General features: G+C 44.0%; 1 protein-coding gene across 3 annotated transcripts in view; it reads right to left on the bottom strand.

Annotated features, from left to right (window-relative positions):
- TGFBR3 (transforming growth factor beta receptor 3) overlaps window positions 1-19118 on the bottom strand; it is a 209241-nt gene that overhangs the window by 44076 nt on the left and 146047 nt on the right. For all 3 annotated transcript variants that reach the window (XM_070367696.1, XM_070367695.1, XM_070367697.1), the window contains 3 exons: window positions 10322-10505; window positions 5372-5540; window positions 2052-2199 (listed from right to left, as the gene is read on the bottom strand). In XM_070367696.1, coding sequence (XP_070223797.1) covers window positions 2052-2199; window positions 5372-5540; window positions 10322-10505 — 501 coding nt within the window. The remainder of the gene's footprint in view (window positions 1-2051; window positions 2200-5371; window positions 5541-10321; window positions 10506-19118) is intronic.

The raw sequence follows: 19118 nt of genomic DNA, 5'->3' as shown, positions 1-19118 counted from the left end.
ATCCCCTAAAAGTTAAAAAAAAACAAAAAAAAAACCCACAGGAACCAGAGATGATTACTTTAAAATTAAGATGTGTGTGCTCATGGCTGTACCCACTGCCTCTGGCAAATGCTCATACAGGATGTTGCCTAGGGGACTATTGGCTCTGTTCACTGTGTTGTCACACAGAAGGTGCCATGAATGAATAATACTAATGCCAAAGGCATCCCTCTCCCAAAACATGAACCCACTGAAAACATAAATCCCACTCCAACTGATTCAGTGCAGGCACTGAAAGAGGAACTGGCCACAGTTTTTAAAAAAGACAACACACAGGACAGATGCAGATGCACAGGATGGAGATGCAGATGTACAGAAGAGACTTGTGGGTACAGCAGGGGAAGGAGGAGGTGGGGTGAACTGAGAAAGTAGCACTGACACATATACACTACCAACGTGTAAGACAGACAGCTAGTGGGAGTTTCTGTATAACACAGGGAGCTCAGCCTGGTGGTCTGTGATGACCTAGAGGGGTTGGATAGTGGAGTGGAAGGAGGCTCAAGGGGGAGGGGATATAGGTATACTGATGGCTGATTCACACTGTTGTATGGCAGAAACCAATACAACATGGTAAAGCAATTATCTTCCAGTTTAAAATTTTTAATTTAAATTTATTAAAAAAAATTTTTTTAAAAGACAACGCACTAACATTTAAGCCCGCAAAAAGAGATGCTGAAGATGTAATTGGCTTCCCAGGTGGCGTTAGTGGTAAAGAACCCGCCTGCCAATGCAGGAGACGTAAGACACAAGGGTTTGATCCCTGGGTCAGGAAGATCCCCTGGAGGAGGGCATGGTAACCCAATCCAGTATTCTTGCCTGGAGAATACCATGGGCAGAGGGGCCTGGTGGTCTACAGTCCATAGGGTCACAAAGAGTTGGACACAGCTGAAGCAACTTAGCACGCACGCATGCATCCAAAGAGATAATTATCTTTTTAAAAATGAGGAAAGGGAATTCTTTAACTTTCAATATAATTTGCTGCAATATTCTGTCAAATAGCTATCTCCCTAAACATACTTGGAAAAAATGGATTCCACCAAATTTCAACATTTAACTTTTCGTGAAATGAGCTATTGTCTGCCCATCATGCCACCCAGTTAAACGTCTTACATATATTTCCTTCATGAAACAGAAGGCTTAGGAAACAGGCTGGGGATACTTTTCCAGCATCATCTCACTAACCTGTGCACAGCTGTAATTCTTTTATCAGGGTTTTATCCTTAGGAGCAAGCAAAAACACATGCCAATACCAAGTATTTGTCTCGAAAAGAAAAATCAGCTGGAATTAGCTCATTTCCCACATCTTTCGTAAAGACCCAACCCTAGAGTAAGAGCTGATATTCACAGCCATGACACTGAGGCCCCCACAGGATTCTCAGCCATGAAATGCTTGTGTTCATTGTTTTATATTTACTAAGACTGGAAATCCCAGGGACAGAGGAACCTGGCAGGCTACAGTCCAAGGGGTCGCAGAGTAGGATACGACTTAGCAACTAAACAACAACACTGGGATGACCCAGAGGGATGGTACAGGGAGGGAGGTGAGAGGGGGGTCAGGATGGGGAGCACGTGAACACCCGTGGCGGATTCATGTTGATGTATGGCAAAACCAATACAATATTGTAAAGTAAAAAATAAATAAACTGATACAAAAAAAAAAAAAACACAAATAGACATTAACTGAAAAACAACAACAACAACAACAAGACTGGAAAGCACACTAATAGATTTCAGGAATTTCACAAATGAAGCTCGTGGGATCCAGAGAGGTGAAGGGACTTGCCCAAGGTCACAGTTCATAAGTGGCAGAGTCTGAACTTGAACCCAGGTCTGTATTGACCACAAAGACCTTTTTTAACTACCACACTGCCTGTCCTTGACAGGAGAAGCCAAGGAACAGCCTGTTTTATAAAGTGAAAAATAATGGAGAAAAACTTCACAAAAATAACACATACAAACACAGCTTAAATTACTGCCATTCATCAAAACAAAGAAATGCTTAACCAACTTACAATAGCTTTCAGGTTTCCCTTAATATCGAAAGATTTGATCACCCAGTTGACAGACTTTTTGCATTTCAAGATCAGGATCAGATTTTTGACAACCTCAGGATCCTTCCGAGAAGGTCTTATGTCAATTATGATATCCACCTGGAAAGCACTGTGAGTGGAAAACAAAGGCAGAGTTAGGACCCAAATGCCAGAAAGTTGCAACTCCCCTCTTCCAAGTCTTCATGTTTCCAGTGTCTGGCCAGTTGATTAAAAAGCTGGAGTGGATCCCAGGCAAATGACATGTGCAAAACAGATTGTTTAGTGCACACATAACAAAATGATTTTACATAACAATAGAAAAATACGCCTGTGGTTAATTAGCCACTAAACTTTTTCTCTTCATTGGGAAAAAAAAAAGGTGGTTATTTCATGTGGCCACTGTTTGAAATGGACTTGAACAAACCACAAGAGTTTACTTTTGAAGCAGAATTGTTGCTTCTTCAGGCTCAACACCTTCGATATGTAACATTCTAATTTGTTATACGCTCAAAATCCTTCAAACCAGGAGTGGGTGGCAGTTTGGTGAGTGGAGGGTGGCAGGGTGGACGCAAGAGGGAGGCAGTAAAAAAGTTAGAAAACTTCAGAATAAAATAAGAAGCAAAAGGCTAGAGCATTTCTTGACTTATATAAGGTTTGCTTAAGCCATCAACATTTGTTACAAAATCATATCTGCATAAACTTCCCCAAACTTCTGGAGATAGCTATTAAAATAAAAAAAACAGATGGTCAACCAAGTGATTATTGGAAAATTCATGAACACAATCCAAACTTCTAAGAATCCAGTACGAAAGAGAATTCTTACCAAATAATAACATCTCTGGCATTCTGGATTTAGAGGAAAGTCTTTATTTCCATCCTGGTTTTACACACTTGGAAAGCATAAAATGAGTGGTATATAGTACTCAAATGAAGCCCTAGGGCTAATACCGAAGTATACATGCTTCCATTACTTCTATCCCCATTCCCTTTCAATTTTCCACAATTCTTCACATGGGACAAAATTTCCATTTTCAAAAACCAATCTGTAGTTTATTCACTTTTGAAATCAAAGTTTGATTAGAATTTTAACTGTAAAATCCTTCTATAATATAAATTAACAGTTTTACTCACTAGTCCCTATGAAATGCAAGTGGAAGTGGGAGAAAGGCCTACTTTCTCCCTTTTCTTTCTTAAGTAAATTCCCTAATCATTCTTGATAAAGAGAGTTAAATTTTCAGTCCTGGACAGGATGCTGAGGGTTGGAGAGAAAGGCAAGTATCTAATAGTTCTCTGATGTGTCACCATGAAGGGCCATTCCTCTGACACACATACACACACTCACTCACACATACACAGTCACACAGCTTCAAACAGTTATGAGCGCCTAAAGTGCTCTGAGGACACTATAAACAGAGATTTGTTTAAAAAAAATTTGTTAAAATGATAACTATGCTAATAAGGCACACTTTGTAATTTTCTTATCAGGGATAACCTCAGTCATAGGTGATAATAATGGAGTAAGACTGTCTGTTCTATAACTAGTACTGTCCATCTTCTGTGTCTCCAGGTTCCACATTTGCAGATTTAACCAACCACAGATGGAAAACATTGGGGGAAAAAATTCCAGGAAATTTCAAAAAGTAAAGTTTGAATTTGCTCCTTGCAGGCAACTATTTACATAGCATTTATATTGTATTTAATATAAGCACAAGCTGGATAAAGCACAAGCTGGAATCAAGATTGCTGGGAGAAATACCAATAACCTCAGATATGCAGATGACGCCACACTTATGGCAGAAAGTGAAGAGGAACTAAACAGCCTCTTGATGAAGGTGAAAGAGGAGAGTGAAAAACCTGGCTTAAAACTCAACATTCAAAAAACTAAGATCATGGCATATATGGTCCCATCACTCCATGGCAAATCGATGGGAAAACAAGGGAAACAGTAACAGACTTTATTTTCTTGGGTTCCAAAATCACTGTAGATGGTGACTGCAGCCATGAAATTAAAAGACCTTTGCTCCTTGGAAGAATAGCTATGACCAACCTAGATAGCATATTAAAAAACAGAGACATTGCTTTGCCAACAAAGATTGGTATAGTGCAAGTGGTGATCTTTCCAGGAGTCTTGTATGGATGTGAGAGTTGTACCATAAAGAAGGCTGAGTGCCGAAGAATTGATGCTTTTGAACTGTGGTGTTGGAGAAGACTTTCGAGAGTCCCTTAGACGCCAAGGAGATCAAACCAGTCAATCCTAAAGGTAAGCAGTACTGAATATTCATTAGAAGGACTGATGCTGAAGTTGAAACTCCAATACTTTGGCCACCTGATGTGAAGAGTCGACACACTAGAAAAGACCTGATATTGGGAAAGATTGAAGGCAGGAGGAGAAGGGGATGACAGAGGATGAGATGGTCAGATGGCATCACTGACTCAATGGACATGAGAATATGAGTTTGAGCAAGCTCTGGGAAATGGTGAAGGACAGGGAAGCCTGGTTTGCTTCAATCCATGATCATAAAGAGTCGGTGACGACTGAGTGACTGCACAACAACAAATATTGTATTTTCAACTAATTAGATAGCATTTACATTATAATAGGTATGATAAGTTGGAGAAGGCAATGGCACGCCACTCCAGTACCCTTGCCTGGAAAATCCCATGGACAGAGGAGCCTGGTAGGCTGCAGTCCATGGGGTCGCTAGGAGTCGGACACGACTGAGTGACTTCACTTTCACTTTCCACTTTCATGCACTGGAGAAGGAAATGGCAACCCACTCCAATGTTCTTGCCTGGAGAATCCCAGGGATGGCGGAGCCTGGTGGGCTGCCGTCTATGGGGTCACACAGAGTCGGACACGACTGAAGCGACTTAGTAGTAGTAGTAGGTATGATAAGTAATCTAGAGGCAATTTCAAGTATACAGGAGAATTCGTGTAGTTTATATGCAAATACTATGCCATTTTTATAAAAGACTTGAGCATCTATGGATTTTGGTATCCGAGGGGTATCTGAAAACAGTCTCCTGCAGATAACAATGAATGACTGTACCAAGAAGTTCAGATTATGCTTCAGAACTCATCTGGGATATATGAAATCTAGAGAGAGATCAGAAAATAAAATACGACACTGGTATCTTTACTGTTTTCTTCAAAGATTCTGTGAATAGAAGCTGCTCCCTCCCTCTCACACGAGGGAGGGGTGAGCCTCTCCCTGCCTCAAGTCAGAATTTTGTCAAGTCACATCATGTCTTTGTTTTCATCTCTTGGTTCAGAAAACACACACACACTCACACTCACTCACCTGTAGGGGTTAGAGTTGGGGGTGATCAACTCAATGATATGTACTTCCTTATCCTGGGGCTGGCTGGACATCACACACCCTTCTGCAGCTTTGGGCTGAAGGTACTCAGCAAGATAATTGAGGGAGAGAAAATTCTTCCCTATGTTGCACGTGGGAGGGAACACTTGATCTGAAAGTAAAAAAAGAAAGAAAGAAAAAGAAACACACACAATGAGCTATGTGGTAACCAGACTCAAAGGAGAGAAGGTAAGAGGGACCCTGGGCAAGTGCAGGACACAGGGAACCTCAAGCTTCTGCCCTCAAGTGCTTCCTCTGTGGTCATCAGTGGGCTCCTTCTGACCAACTCCAGTGGCCTCTTCTAGTCTAAATCCTCTCCCTTCCTGTTTTCTTTGATTCTGCTTTGTCCTCACCCATTTCCTCTGATCTGTCTTTCAGTCTTTCACGGGCTCTTCCTCTGCTCATCCTTTAAACATCTGTGGTCCTCAATCTTCAGTGCACATCAGAAGCCACCTATTTGGACTCCACCCCGGAGAGTCTGACTCAGAAGATCTAGGTGGGACCTAGAAGGCTTTCGTTTTGAAAAGCTCCACAGTTAACCCTGATATAAACCAAGGCTAAGAATATCAGTTGCTTCCTCAACTCTTTTTATTTCGTCTTCTTCCTAGATGATCTCAATCACTCCCACAGCTTCAACTTGTACCTAGACCATGGCTCCTGAGCTGCACACCTGCACAGCCATCTGCCTACCAAGCACCCCCCACCTAAAAACCCAACAGCTATGTCACTCAGCATACTCAACACTGAATCCAATGACCTATCCATCCTAGCCCCAAGGATGCTCCTCTTTGGATATTTGCTATTTCAATGAATAGAAGAACCAGAAACCTAATTAATTCTCTGGCCCATGCTGTAGAATTAATCATTCCTTCATATTTCTTCCTCAGAGTCATTTATACTCTAAAGACTGTTAGAGTGAGGGCAGACTTCCACTCTTTCTTATAATCTTGACACAGACAGCGAACGTTTATATGGCACTTAACAGTTTGCAAGGTGCTTTCACAAACATTATCTCATTGTGCTGAGGGCTGTTCATCACCTCTACCAGGGAAAGTGATGCACTTATGAAGAGTTCTAAGATACTCCCCCAAGAGCACATGCTGCTTACACAGCACCATGGCTGATGGGATTTCCATCGAGTGGTTTAAATGTTTAAACAGAACTTGAAACTGCTGGCAGTGTGACAGCTGGGACCGGTGTCAAGGAAGTTCTAGGTGCAGCAAGCTTTTTTCAGAAGGGGTAATTAATCAGAGACCTGGCACTTTAATGAAACAGACTTCTGCCTTTTTCATTTAATGGACAGGATGCCAGGGTTCAAATTCATATGCAAGTCTCACTTAGGAGTGAGGCCTCAGCCCAGGAGTTCCCCAGATTGGGTTGATACTGCCCACCCAACTGCGCAACGCCCCTGTGCTGAAGTCTACAACACACACTGTAGCTTTCTGGCTCCAGGCACCAGGGCATCCCCCAGTGTCACCCCTAGAACAGGGGGGACCCAGGGAGTTCACGGGGCCCCTGCTTAAAGGTTCACTTCAAGAAAGTGTTGGCTGTGCATTCTGTCTTCTTCCCTAAAGACCCCCTTAAAGAGGCCCAGGCTCTGCTGACTCTGGCTGCTGGAGCAGCACCCCCTCCACATCTGCTAAGGGTTTTGCCAGATGAGCAGATGAGGAATGCACACCCTGCAGCTGTAGCCCTGTGAGCGCCTCCCCCAGATCACAGGACAGAAAGTGATGTCGGGGTGGCAAGGCTGAAACTCCATCAAGCGTCAGAGGATGGAGACATGGGCCAGGGACTCAGGAGACAAGGACCCCCTCCTGGGACTCTGGCCTGTATTCCTAGTTCACAGATGAGCCTGGGGTGCATCTGGCACATACACAGTAGGCACGTGGCATAGGTTTTCGGAATTAACAAATACTGGTGTGAGATTTGAGACAAGCAACAAAAAGCTCACCCACACTGTGACCCTCCAAAGCCACCAGGAAAGGTTTAATTGTTTAAAAGTTGCTGCTATTAAGGGCTTAAGTCCCAGATGCCATTGTCACTAAGTTGAGTAAGCTGATCACTTTTTGTTGTGTGTGCATGCATGTATGTGGGTTTTTTTTTTTTTTTTTTTGCCCCAAATGACCTTCCGCATGCCTGGCATCAAAACTTATACCAACTGCCAAGCAGAGAGGAAACCACAAAGGGGAATCCCCGGGTAGAAACCTGGCAAGTGTGGGGGAGGGGGGAAGTCACATGCTTATTTGTATTTTAGGAAAGGATTGACAAACCACTGTGAGAGCTAGAATAACATACTCGAAGAACCTGAGGGGTAACGTAAAGACCTCATTTTCCTACTATGGAAACTGAGGCTCTGGTGGTAGGTAAATCAGAATGTTGCTTGAAGCCTTGCAGATAATAAGCCCAGCTGGGATAAGAACTGAAAGCCCTCAGTTCTTCCACTCTAAGCATATAGGTCAGAGCAGTAGTTCTCAAACTTTACCAAGTAATAGAAGCACCAAGGGCTTCCCAAGTAGTACAGTGGTAAAGAATCTACCTGCAGTGCTGGAGACACAGGAGACGGAGGTTCGATCCCTGGGTCAGGAAGATCCCTTGGAGGAGGAAATGGCAACACTCCAGTGTTTCTCCTGGGAAAATCCCATGGACAGAGGAGCCTGGCAGGCTTCAATCCATAGGGTCGTAAAGAGTCAGACACAACTGAGTGACTGAGCACGCAGAATCACTCTAGAGTGCCTGCTAAAACACAGATGGCTGGACCCTACCATCAGAGTTTTTAAGTCAGTTGGTCTGGGATGGGCCCGAGAACCAGCATTTCTAAAAGTTCCCAGGTGATGAGGATGCTGCTGGGGTGGGGACCACACTTTGTATAGAATAAGAAGAGGCCCAAGACCTAGGATCCCTAACTCAGCTGGGTAGAGACAGGTCAGGTTTTGGGAAACCAGTGGATGAGGTCTGCTCAGCAGAGTCTAATCCATGGTGACAGACAACAGCGCCTCGTGGTCCACCAACCTAGCCAAGGACCCTCACTTCCCCAGCTGCTCCTCTCCATGGTGTGGGCCAGTGATTTACACCTGACTGGTATCTGGAGTCAAGTTTTAGGATCTCTAAAGGTGTTTACAAGAAATTAAAGTTTTTATTGGGCAGGACACAAGGTCCTTAAAGTTCTTCCCTGATCCAGTGTGCAGCCTTGGGGAAATCATGGGACCCTTCACTCTTGTGCACTGAAGCTCATGCCCTCTTAAGAGAATAGAATAGAGCCCAACCTTCTACATGTTACCATAACACATGTTCTTATTCTAACAAATTCCAGGGAGGTAATCAATATCCAGTCAATATGCACTAAAATTCTGCTTCAAAAAGAGACCATGGTCAGGGCCTAGAACCTTTATTAAAAGAGATTTTTTGTTTGTTTTGTCCCAATGGGGCTTGACCTCTATGATTAGCGACCTGAATACCATGAGAGTTTAATAACAAACTTCAAGTTTTTGAAACTTGCTCTCCTTTAAACTCCTCCTCCCTCTATTCAACTAAACAAGCCTTTTCATCTAGGTAACCTACTTTTATGTTTGTTGTTGTTCAGTTGCTAAGCCATGTCTGACTCCTTGTGACTTCATGGACTGCAGCATGCCAGGCTCCTCCTATCTCCTAGAGTTTGCTCAGATTCATGTCTACTGAGTCAGTGATACTATCTAACCATTGTATCCTCTGCTTCTGTATTCTCTTTTTGCCTTCAATCTTCAATCTCACTGGGCTAAGACTTAAAATGCAACATCAGGCAATAAGCATTAGACTCAAAGGTCAGAAAACCTGAGTGTGAGTTCTAGTTTTGTCACTTGCTAATAATAATGTGGATTTGAGCAAGTTAGCTTAACCCTCCATTGACCCCTCTGCAAAATGGTCAAAATAATGGTTTCCTCCTAGGATTACTGGCAGGGTTAAATGAGGGTGCATGTAGAAATCCCCTGATACGGCCTCTGCACACAGCACACACTTAACATCAGTGTCCTGAGTCTGTCAAACATCCCAGATCCGGAAAAGGGCTGGGAACGAGCATTCAATAACTCACTCATGCTTCCACAGAGTCTATGATAGAGGAGACAACTGCTATAGAATTCAGAAGAAAGCAGATGGACCCAGAGGACCTGAAACGCCATTTTCACACAATCACCTGACTGTAACAAGGGCCCGTTCACAAGAGTTGTTATTTCTAGTAACTTATTTGGGAGTTCCAAATATACTCAACTAAAAATAATGATAAAGAAGTTATTTGAGAAATAATATACTTTCAAAATTGAATCACCAGATATTTATATCCCTCTGCAAGGCAAGGAAATTAAAATAGGCCATTTCTTATCAAGGCTAAATAGCTCCTTTCTCCAATAATTTGTCCTTGTAACAAGCATTCGTATTAAAAATACATTCAAACACTTGCTCTGCTATTGTTCAAAAGTAAACTGATGTCTCGAGGCCATAACACTGACACTGGCTTTAAATGTTTGCAGAATAACAGGTGGGAGGAAGCTCTAACTGCTGACTCACCACGCTAACTCTCCTTGCACTCCATCAGTTAGCCCTTCCTTTCCCACACCTCAGCTTGTCAGCTTCCACTCACCTCTGACTTCTGTGCCTGGGTGTCTTCTAAATTCTACACAACAACTTCCTCCTCTCTCAACCAGGCTACTCCCCACTTCTCCCCCATTACCAGGCCTATCTCCTCAGAAGGAAAAAGGGAAGGAGAGGATGTGGTGGGGAGCGGGCCCCAGCGATCTCTCAGGTCCTGCCAGCTCCAGCAATCTGTAATTCTCTGATTCCTTGCCCTAGCCACCTGGTCTCCGAAAAGAAAACAACTGACTGTCATAAATCAGTCATTAATTGAGACCACATAGAATTTACCTTCCCCCACTTTAATATAAATGTTTCTTGCTATCTTGAGTTCAGTGAATGAAGTGACCGCTCCATATTCCTTTCGGGCCCAATTTAACAGATGTTCGTTTCCATGGGGGAAGCTCCTTTCTTCTGTTTCTGCTGACAAGGAGAAGTTTCTTGATGAAAAATGGACCAGAGAACCTTCAGACACCTAGAAGAAACAGAGTTGCATATTTAATGTGGTGCAGTCCCCTGGAGCTAAATCATTATCAGAAAATGCTCTTGTCAGACAATTAATAAATATCTGTCAATCTAACCCCTTCCTTTTCTTACACAATGGCAACAGCTTTCTTCAGCAGCTCATTCAAGAAATAATCCCAAGCCTACCTTCTTCCAGGTAAGACATAACTGCAAACAACGCAGGACGGCCCTTTGAATTGTTAAAGAACTTTGTGACGAGACCACAGAGTGCTTTGTGAGGAATCATAAGACTTCTCAGCCTATTTTCCAGGTATCTAAATTGAAGCCCACCCTTTCAAATAATGTGTTTCAAGTCAAATAGGAAGCCTTGGTGAGTGTTTTCATGGACTTGTAATGGATCAGTAAAAGTGATCCCAAAGGCTTGACCTCGATGTCCACGTCTTCCACAGCTGCAGCCTCTGCCAACAGTCACCACCACGGGAACACAGCAAGAGTCCCTTCGGTTTACTGGCTTTTGAGCACTGAGATAAAATACGACCAGAGCTGGCTAGTCTTCTACCACTTTACACTGCTTTCCTCGCAGTGAGATGAATGTGTATTACAGTTTATTTTGTAAGACCCCCAAATTCCCATAGATAATGAAGTCAAGAGGCCGTTAGACTGATCCTCATAAAATGTCCGGGATGATTTATGCAAGACCCAATATTTGCTTGGATGTATTTAGACCACTGCTGACCTAGCATACCACGGTATATATAATTAACACAGACAAAGGGGGGAAATTATCATCTAGCTGCTACACTATAATTAAATTCATTTGCTGGTGAAAGTACGCATGTCATCTTTATTGTCCAGCAACTGGTTTTATCAGTGTCAGGGTGGAACCTCAAAATGTGAGCAGAAAGGCTCAAAACCTCCCAAGCCACAGGACTATAAACGTTTTGTACTGAATTTCACATTAACAACAGAACTACCATGTGATCCAGCAATTCCACTTCTGGGTATTTATCCGAAGACAATGAAAACACTAACTTGAAAAGATATATGAACCCTGCAGCATTATTTACAATAGCCAAGATATGGAAACGGCCTAAATGTTCACCGATGAATAAATAAAGATGTGGTATAGATACACGATGGAATATTTTCAGCCATGAAAAAGAATAAAATCTTGCCATTTGCAACAACATGAATGGACCTCAAGGACATTATGCTAAGTGAAATAAGTCAGATGGAGAAAGACAAATGCCAAATGATCTCACTTATATGTGGAATCTAAAAACAAAACAAAAATCCAGATTCACAGATACTAAGAACAGACTGGTGGTTGCCAGAGCTGGGAGATAGGGAATGAGTGAGATGGGTGAAAGGGGTCGAAAGGTACACACTTTGGGATTTCCCTGGTGGTTCAGTGGTTAAGAGTCTGCCTTGTAGTGCAGGGAACACGGATTCCATCCCTGACTGGGGAACTAAGATCCTACAGGCAGTGGAACAACTAAGCCCGAGTGCCACAACTAGAGAGCCCATGCACTGCAACAAAAGATTCCAGTTCCCACAACTAAGACCCAATGCAGCCAAATAAATAAAATAATTAAAAAATACATATATATATAAAAGGCACAAACTTCATGTTATTAAAAAATATGTTATGGGGATTTAATGTATAGCATAGTGACTATGGTTAGTAATATTTATTGCATATATGAAAGTAGCTAAAGACCATAGATATTAAAAGTTCTCACTATAAGATAAAAACTTCTCTACATATGGTGACAGATGTTAACTAGACTTATTGTGATGATCATTTTACAATATATACAAATATTGAAGATTATGTTGAATACCTAAAACTAGTATAATGTTATATGTCAATTATACTTCAATAAAAAATGTTTTCATGTTAACTATCATTAACAACAAGAAGCAAGCAGTTTCTGAAGTGGTTACAGCCAGACTAAAAGCAAGTTGAGGGCAGGGATTATGCTTATGGCTCTACCCTTTCCAGCAGTGTTTTCAACCTCAACACGCATACAAAATAGTTGTTGTTATTGTTGTGTTTAGTCATTCAGTCGTGTCTGGCTGAACATGACTTTGCCACCCCATGGACTATATAGCCTTCCAGGCTCCTCTGTCCATGGGATTTCCCAGGCAAGAATACTGGAGTGGGTTGCCATGTCTTCCTCCAGGGGATCTTCCTGACCCAGGGATAGAACCCTTGTCTCCTGCTTGGCAGGCAGATTCTTTACCACTGAGCCACCTGGGAAGCCCCATATAAAATACTTCTTACCCTTAAATACTGTGCTAGGCATTAATATTTTCTCTTCAACTATATATACTTATTGGAGAAGGAAATGGCAACTCACTCCAGTGTTCTTGCCTGGAGAATCCTAGGGACGGGGGAGCCTGGTGGGCTGCTGTCTATGGGGTCGCACAGAGTCCGACATGACTGAAGTGACTTAGCAGCAGCATATATACTTTTTAAATGCTAGCAAAGCAGTACTTCACCCCATTGACTCCATCACCGACTCATGCTGTGGTCTCCCTCTTGGCTGAAAACCAGAAGCATCTGAGGAGTTTCTAAATATCCTGAGACCCAGGCCACCACCCCCCAATCAACTAGAATTTGGGAGTGCGAGCCAGGCATCAGCATTTTTTAAAGCTTCCTCGACAATTTCAATGTTCAACCACAGTTGAGAAGCCTGGCCTTAATGGGTACTGAGTGATCCACAGTTTGAAAAGCCCATCATGGGCACCTCACAGCTTCCTCTACACCAGTGGTTCTTACCAGGGGTCATTCTGCCCACCAGGGAACATGCGGCAACATCTGAAAACAGTTTTGATTGTCACAAACAGGAGGGAAGAGCTACTGGAATCTAGTGAATAGAGGCCAGGGACGCTGCTAAACATCCTAAAATGCACAGGATGGCCCCCATGACAAAGAATTATCCTAATCGTCAACAGCACCACAACTGAGAAATCCTGGCCTATGCTTTGGACTGACTGAATGTTACTGCTACTCGAAGAGCTACTGGATTCTCAAATCGGATCTCCAAATTGACAGCTCTTTCTATCCTAAAAACTGGGCCACTATGTACTTTACAAAGAATAATAAAAACTTTCTGGTTTGTATTGGCTCAGGAAACCCAGAACTAATCACTAAGAAGCTGGGTGTAAACTATGACCACCTATAACAGTGACCACTCATTACACCTACTATGTATCAGGCACTATAGAGCGCTACCAAATGTGGCAATGACACTTGCTACACGTCCCAATGCCAGTTATAAACAAAACCAGTGGGGGAGCATTTAGCTCTGACCTTGTTTTGACATCGCCTGCATAAGGAAAAGCTCCTGAGCCATCTACCTGCCAACAATAACCATGCCAACGTATTCATAAATCCTCTGAAGCTTAGCTACTCATCAACACTGAACTTCAGACAATGCTTATCTGATTTTCTGACTTAAGCACTGTAGTAAAATCACCTTTTCACTGAAAAGCACTTGCACTAAAAAGTCGCTTTTCTCAAGCCTGTCACCGCAAAAACCCACAGCAGCGCAGAGGCCTTTGTCCCACTGCCAGCACAGTTCTGAATGTTTAGGCAAGCCTCCCTGGATGTTCCGTTCTTTCCTTTTTTCTCATTCATGTTACAACCGTAAAATAAAACACTAGGGCTTTAAATATGTTATGCAGAGAATACATTTCTCCAGAGTGGAAGGTGGGATAGATCACCCTGGTGCATTCCAGAGGCAAGAATGTGAGCAGTGTAAATAAGAGAAGAAATGGGGAGCAACCTGGGAATGTATCCTGAAGTCATTAAAAGCAATGCCATCGTGGAGCTGACTCCTCGAGAAGGGGGAGCGCCCTTCACTCACCATCTGCCCCACTCGTCTGGCTTCTCCAGGGCCAGCAGCAGCACAGATCACACACTCAGGGCTGAGGAATTTGGAAAAGGAGTCAACTGCCACTCCTCAGGCGAATTCCAACGAGAAGAAAGCAAAGCTGCCAGGGGCAGTGAAGCGTCCCTGACTGCAGGTCAGTGGAAATTTTCTGCCGCAGCAAGGGGTTAGTCAGCGCTCCTCCTGACCACCCATTCTCTGACTTGACACAGCAGCTCACACACAAAGGCCTCCCCTGAGCCCCACCGAGTTTTACAAGGTATGGTTATTTCCACCTGATCTTCAGGATGACCTCTGATGCAGGCTACTCTGATTTCCACAGAGAGAAACTCAGAGAAGCTAAAGGCCTACCCAAGGTCAGAGAATCAGCACCCAGGCCGGATCAGAACAGGCGACTTCTGACTCCTGGTCACAGCTGGCCCTGCCTGCACCCTTCCAGAAAGGAGACTTCACTGGCTCTCAGAGCAGGAGATGTCCCTTCTTACTTTAGTTGCCTGTAAAATTTGCCTTCCGCCCACTTGTCTGAGCTGGGCTTTCCAAACCAAAGAATCCCTTCCTCTTTCTTCCATGAGACAAACCTTCAAATGTTTGTAGATGTCACTCAACCCTGACTACCACTTCACTTCTTGAGGGCAACAGTCCAACTCCCTGGACTCCTCCCCAGACACCACGGTTGTCATATCTTCATCAGCATAGTCTCTGGAATGTGGTGCCTGGGACGAGACCCGGGGTTTGGGGTGTGGTCTGATGAGAGTACTGTGAAGGTTAGCTTCAGGTGTCAGTGTGATTGGGGTACAGGGTACCAGTTATTTGGTCAAACATTATTATGGGCATTTCTGTGAGGGTGTTTTTGGATGAGATTAACATTTCTTTTTAATTAATTTATTTTTGGCTGTGCTGGGTCTTCGTTGCTGCACGTGGACTTCAGCTGCAGCAATCAGGGGCTGTTATTTGTTGCGGTGCACAGGCCTCTTGTTACGGTGGCTTCTCCTGTTGCAGAGCACAGGCTCTCGTAGCTGTGGTTCTCAGGCTCAGCAACTGCAGCTCACAGGGCAGGCTCAGTATTCGTGGCACATGGGCTTAGTTGCCCCAGGGCATATGGAATCTTCCCAAACCAGGGAATCGAATCCATGTTCCCTGCACTGGTAGGAGAATTCCCAACCACCTGACTACCAGGGCAGTCCAGAATTAACACTTAGATCAGTAGACCAACTAAAACAAATTGCCCTTCCCAATGGGTGTGGACCTCACCCAATCAGTTGAAGGCCTAAATGGAGCAAAAGGCTGACCCTTCCCCTGAGTAACAGAGAATTCTCCAGCTGACAGCCTTGGAATTGGGACATCAGCTCTTCCTGGGCCTACAGCAGTCTGCTGTCCTTCAGTATCAAACTGAGATGCTGAGTCTGCAGAATTTGTAGCCTCCATAATCACGTGAGCCAATTCTTTACGAAATATCTTTCTATGGACACTGCATGAGGCCCAAGATCACATCAGCTTTTATATCAGCTGAACCCTACTATAATCTCATATCCATTCATTTATGCTTTAAACAAACATCCAACAAATATTTATTGAAAGCCAAGCATTGTTCGAAGAGCTGGGAATATAGTGGAGAAGGCAACAGACAAAATTCCCTGCTTTGTGAAGCTTACAGTCTAGCAAGGAAGTCAGAGGAACAAAATAAACAATTAAAATACATGTTAACAAGTGTGAAGGAATGATATAAATTAAGAGAAGAGAAGAGGGGCACTCTACTTTTAAGTGTAAAATCTGACTGAGAAAGTCACTGGGCAGGTCAAGAACTGAAGGAGATGACAGGCAGCCATGGACATCAGGGGAAGGGTGCTGGGGAGGAGACAGCAGCAAGTGCGTACGTCTGGCATAGAAAAGAGACAGCAAGGAGGCTGGCGTGGCTGGAGCACAGGGCTGAGATGGAGATGAGCAGGAGTAAAGTCAGAGAGGCCACAGAGGAGACCAGTAGGTCCAACAGGACCTTACAGACCATTGCAAAGGACTGTGGTGTTTAGTCTGGGTGAGATGGGCCGCCACTGAGGATTCATGAAAACATCTAACAAATCACTCTGGCTGCTGTGGCCAGTCTAGACTAAAGACAGACAAGGAGCAGGAGACTAGTAGTAGACTTCTGGAATAACCCAGGGGAGAAAGTACTGCAGTTCACACCAGGGAGGTGGAGATAGGGATAATAGTACCTCAAGTCTCAGGTCTTGATTTTATCAGCTCAAGGCTCTTCTCCTCCTTCCCCTACACTGGTGTATCTTTAATATAAATCAAGGTCTTTAGACTCATTTCAATTCTGTAGAGACCATATAAAAATCTATTCTGTTGATTGTCAAAAATCTCTAAACTTCATGTGTGTGCCATCTCCACACTCGTCTAAATCCCTGAGATGCTGACCCAGACAAGGCTGAGGTCTGTTGACTTGCAGGCACATTCCCACACTGACCTGAGCACATGGAACAGAACTTGCAGGAGCCCACGCTATTTTCCAGGGCTTCCCCAGTGGTGCAGTGGTAAAGAATCCACCTGCAATGCAGAAGCTGAAGGAGATGTGGGTTTGATCCCTGCGTTGGGAACATCCCCTGGAGGATGGCATGGTAACCCACTCCAGTGTTCTTGCCTGGAGAATCCCATGGACAGAGGAGCCTGGTAGGCTACAGTCCATAGGGTCGCAAAGAGTCAAGACACCACTGAAGTGACATAGCGTGCCTGCAGGCTGTTCACCAACTACAAAGTGATCTCATGGAATAGTCCACATCTCGTTTGCAAGGGCGTCATCCTAGGACCCCTTAACAGCTCTCCTGAAATAAAGACATGACCGGCCAGTGCCACTCCTCTGCCAGTCAGCACTCCAGTCCCTGCCTGATCTCCCTAGAGTGCAGTCCTTGCTAGAGTCTGGTTTGGACTAAAGTTTGTGGAATAAAAGAGATGTACAGAGAATAGCAAAAAAAAAAAAAAAAAAGATAGAGGGGAAAATAGTATGTTTCTACCATGACGAGGGGTTACAATCACTATTACAAGGATAATTATTACATGACTGAATATGGAATTGTTTTTAAAAATGTTAAGAGCAAGCGTTTTACATTTGGATAAAATGGCAGAAACTTTTCAAGGCAATTCATTCCATCCTCCACCTTATTTGCGGGTCCTTGCCCTGCTACCCACCCCACTGCTGGCTCTTACATCTCAACCAACCTCACATCTCAACCATTACAGTAACCTCCTGCTGTGTAAGCTGCCAATCCTATCTCGCTCCACTCCTCATCCACACCATCACCAAGGAGATCTTTCTAAAAAGTAAAACACATGATGATGGAGGATAGCACCTAAGCATCTTAACTGGCACACGATCAGAGAGGGCTTCTGCTCGCCCCACTTCCCGGAACTCCCCCAAGCACCTGCCCTGTGAAATCACTCACAGTGGCACAACACATCATGCTGCTTAAGATCTCCTGGGTCTTTTTACATTCTGCTCCCTACCTGGCTTGCTCATCCCCTACCCTGTGCTCACCTTGTAACTGCTCCTTGTCCTCCACAGGTATCACCTTCTCTGTAAAACCTCTCAGACTCCCTTTCTCTCCTGGAGATGGAGCTGCCCACGGCAGATGGAGCTGCCGTTGGCACACCACGAGCCCAGTCCCTCTCTCACATGAACTGCTACCACTGACCAGCAAACCTGCTGCCATCCTACCTGACAAGCACCACAAGGGCCAAGAAAGCACCTAGCTCGTTCTGAATCATCTCCTGGGCCTGGCAAGGTGCTTGGCACAAAGTAGAGACTCAGTAACCACTTGCTGAATGAAAGCTCAATGGTGTTACTTACAGGAAAGGCTAAGCCATAATATCTTTATTCTTATAAACCTTGCTTCCCTCACTGCCCAGGAAATGATCTTTTGCCAGGCTTTAAAACTAGTATTTGATTTTTCACCTACTAACTCCCCTAAAAACCAATTATTAAATCATTTAGTAGTTCCGTGCCTTCCTGCAGAAACCACTGAACTTTTCTCCTGCTTACTAATTAAAACCCAGTCCTCTGACATTCCAACATGACAAACGTTTTCCTGTGGGAACGAACAGAGCCCCAAGCTCTGAGAATCCTGAACCTTAGCAAGTGTCCACTGAAGGGACAAACATGAAGCACCGGACTGTCCAGCAGGCCCCAGGCTTTGAAATGCACTGAACCACCCCCTCTCCTGACTGCTCTTCCCTACTGAAACCATGCGCACCATTTGTATCTTAAATTCTGATTATGCTACCAGACTTTTTTTTGTAAAGAACATTACTCTCTCTGCCAGTGCTGGGAGTTTTATTACAAGAACTTACGGCTAGGCAACAAGAGCCAAGTTTGTTATTTTTTCTGGATCAGATTCAACAACCTTGTCCAAAGAGCAAGAAAAAAAGCAAAAGAGGCAACCAGCCCTTTTGTTTCCACACCTGTGTTTAAGCTTTAACTCTTAAAGTCCTAAGCAGACCCACTGAAGCCTCAAGATGGATCTCTCCAGGCCCAGTGAAGGGAAGCAATGCTGGTTAATGGGTGTGTAGACGTTATTTTCCTGGAACTGGGGCTCCTCATCTTAGCACTTATCTCAGCACATCAGCTGACTCAGAGGCCTGGCGGTTGCCTCACAGTCTCTCTCTGGCCTCCCCCAAGCTGGTGTGATCTCTTCAGTGTGGAGGGAGACAGAATCGTTGCTGAAGATAACGCC

The sequence above is a fragment of the Bos mutus genome, chromosome 3 (assembly GCF_027580195.1).
Source record: "Bos mutus isolate GX-2022 chromosome 3, NWIPB_WYAK_1.1, whole genome shotgun sequence".
NCBI classification, from domain to species: Eukaryota; Metazoa; Chordata; class Mammalia; order Artiodactyla; family Bovidae; genus Bos; species Bos mutus.
This window is presented reverse-complemented; position numbering and strand designations above follow the sequence as displayed.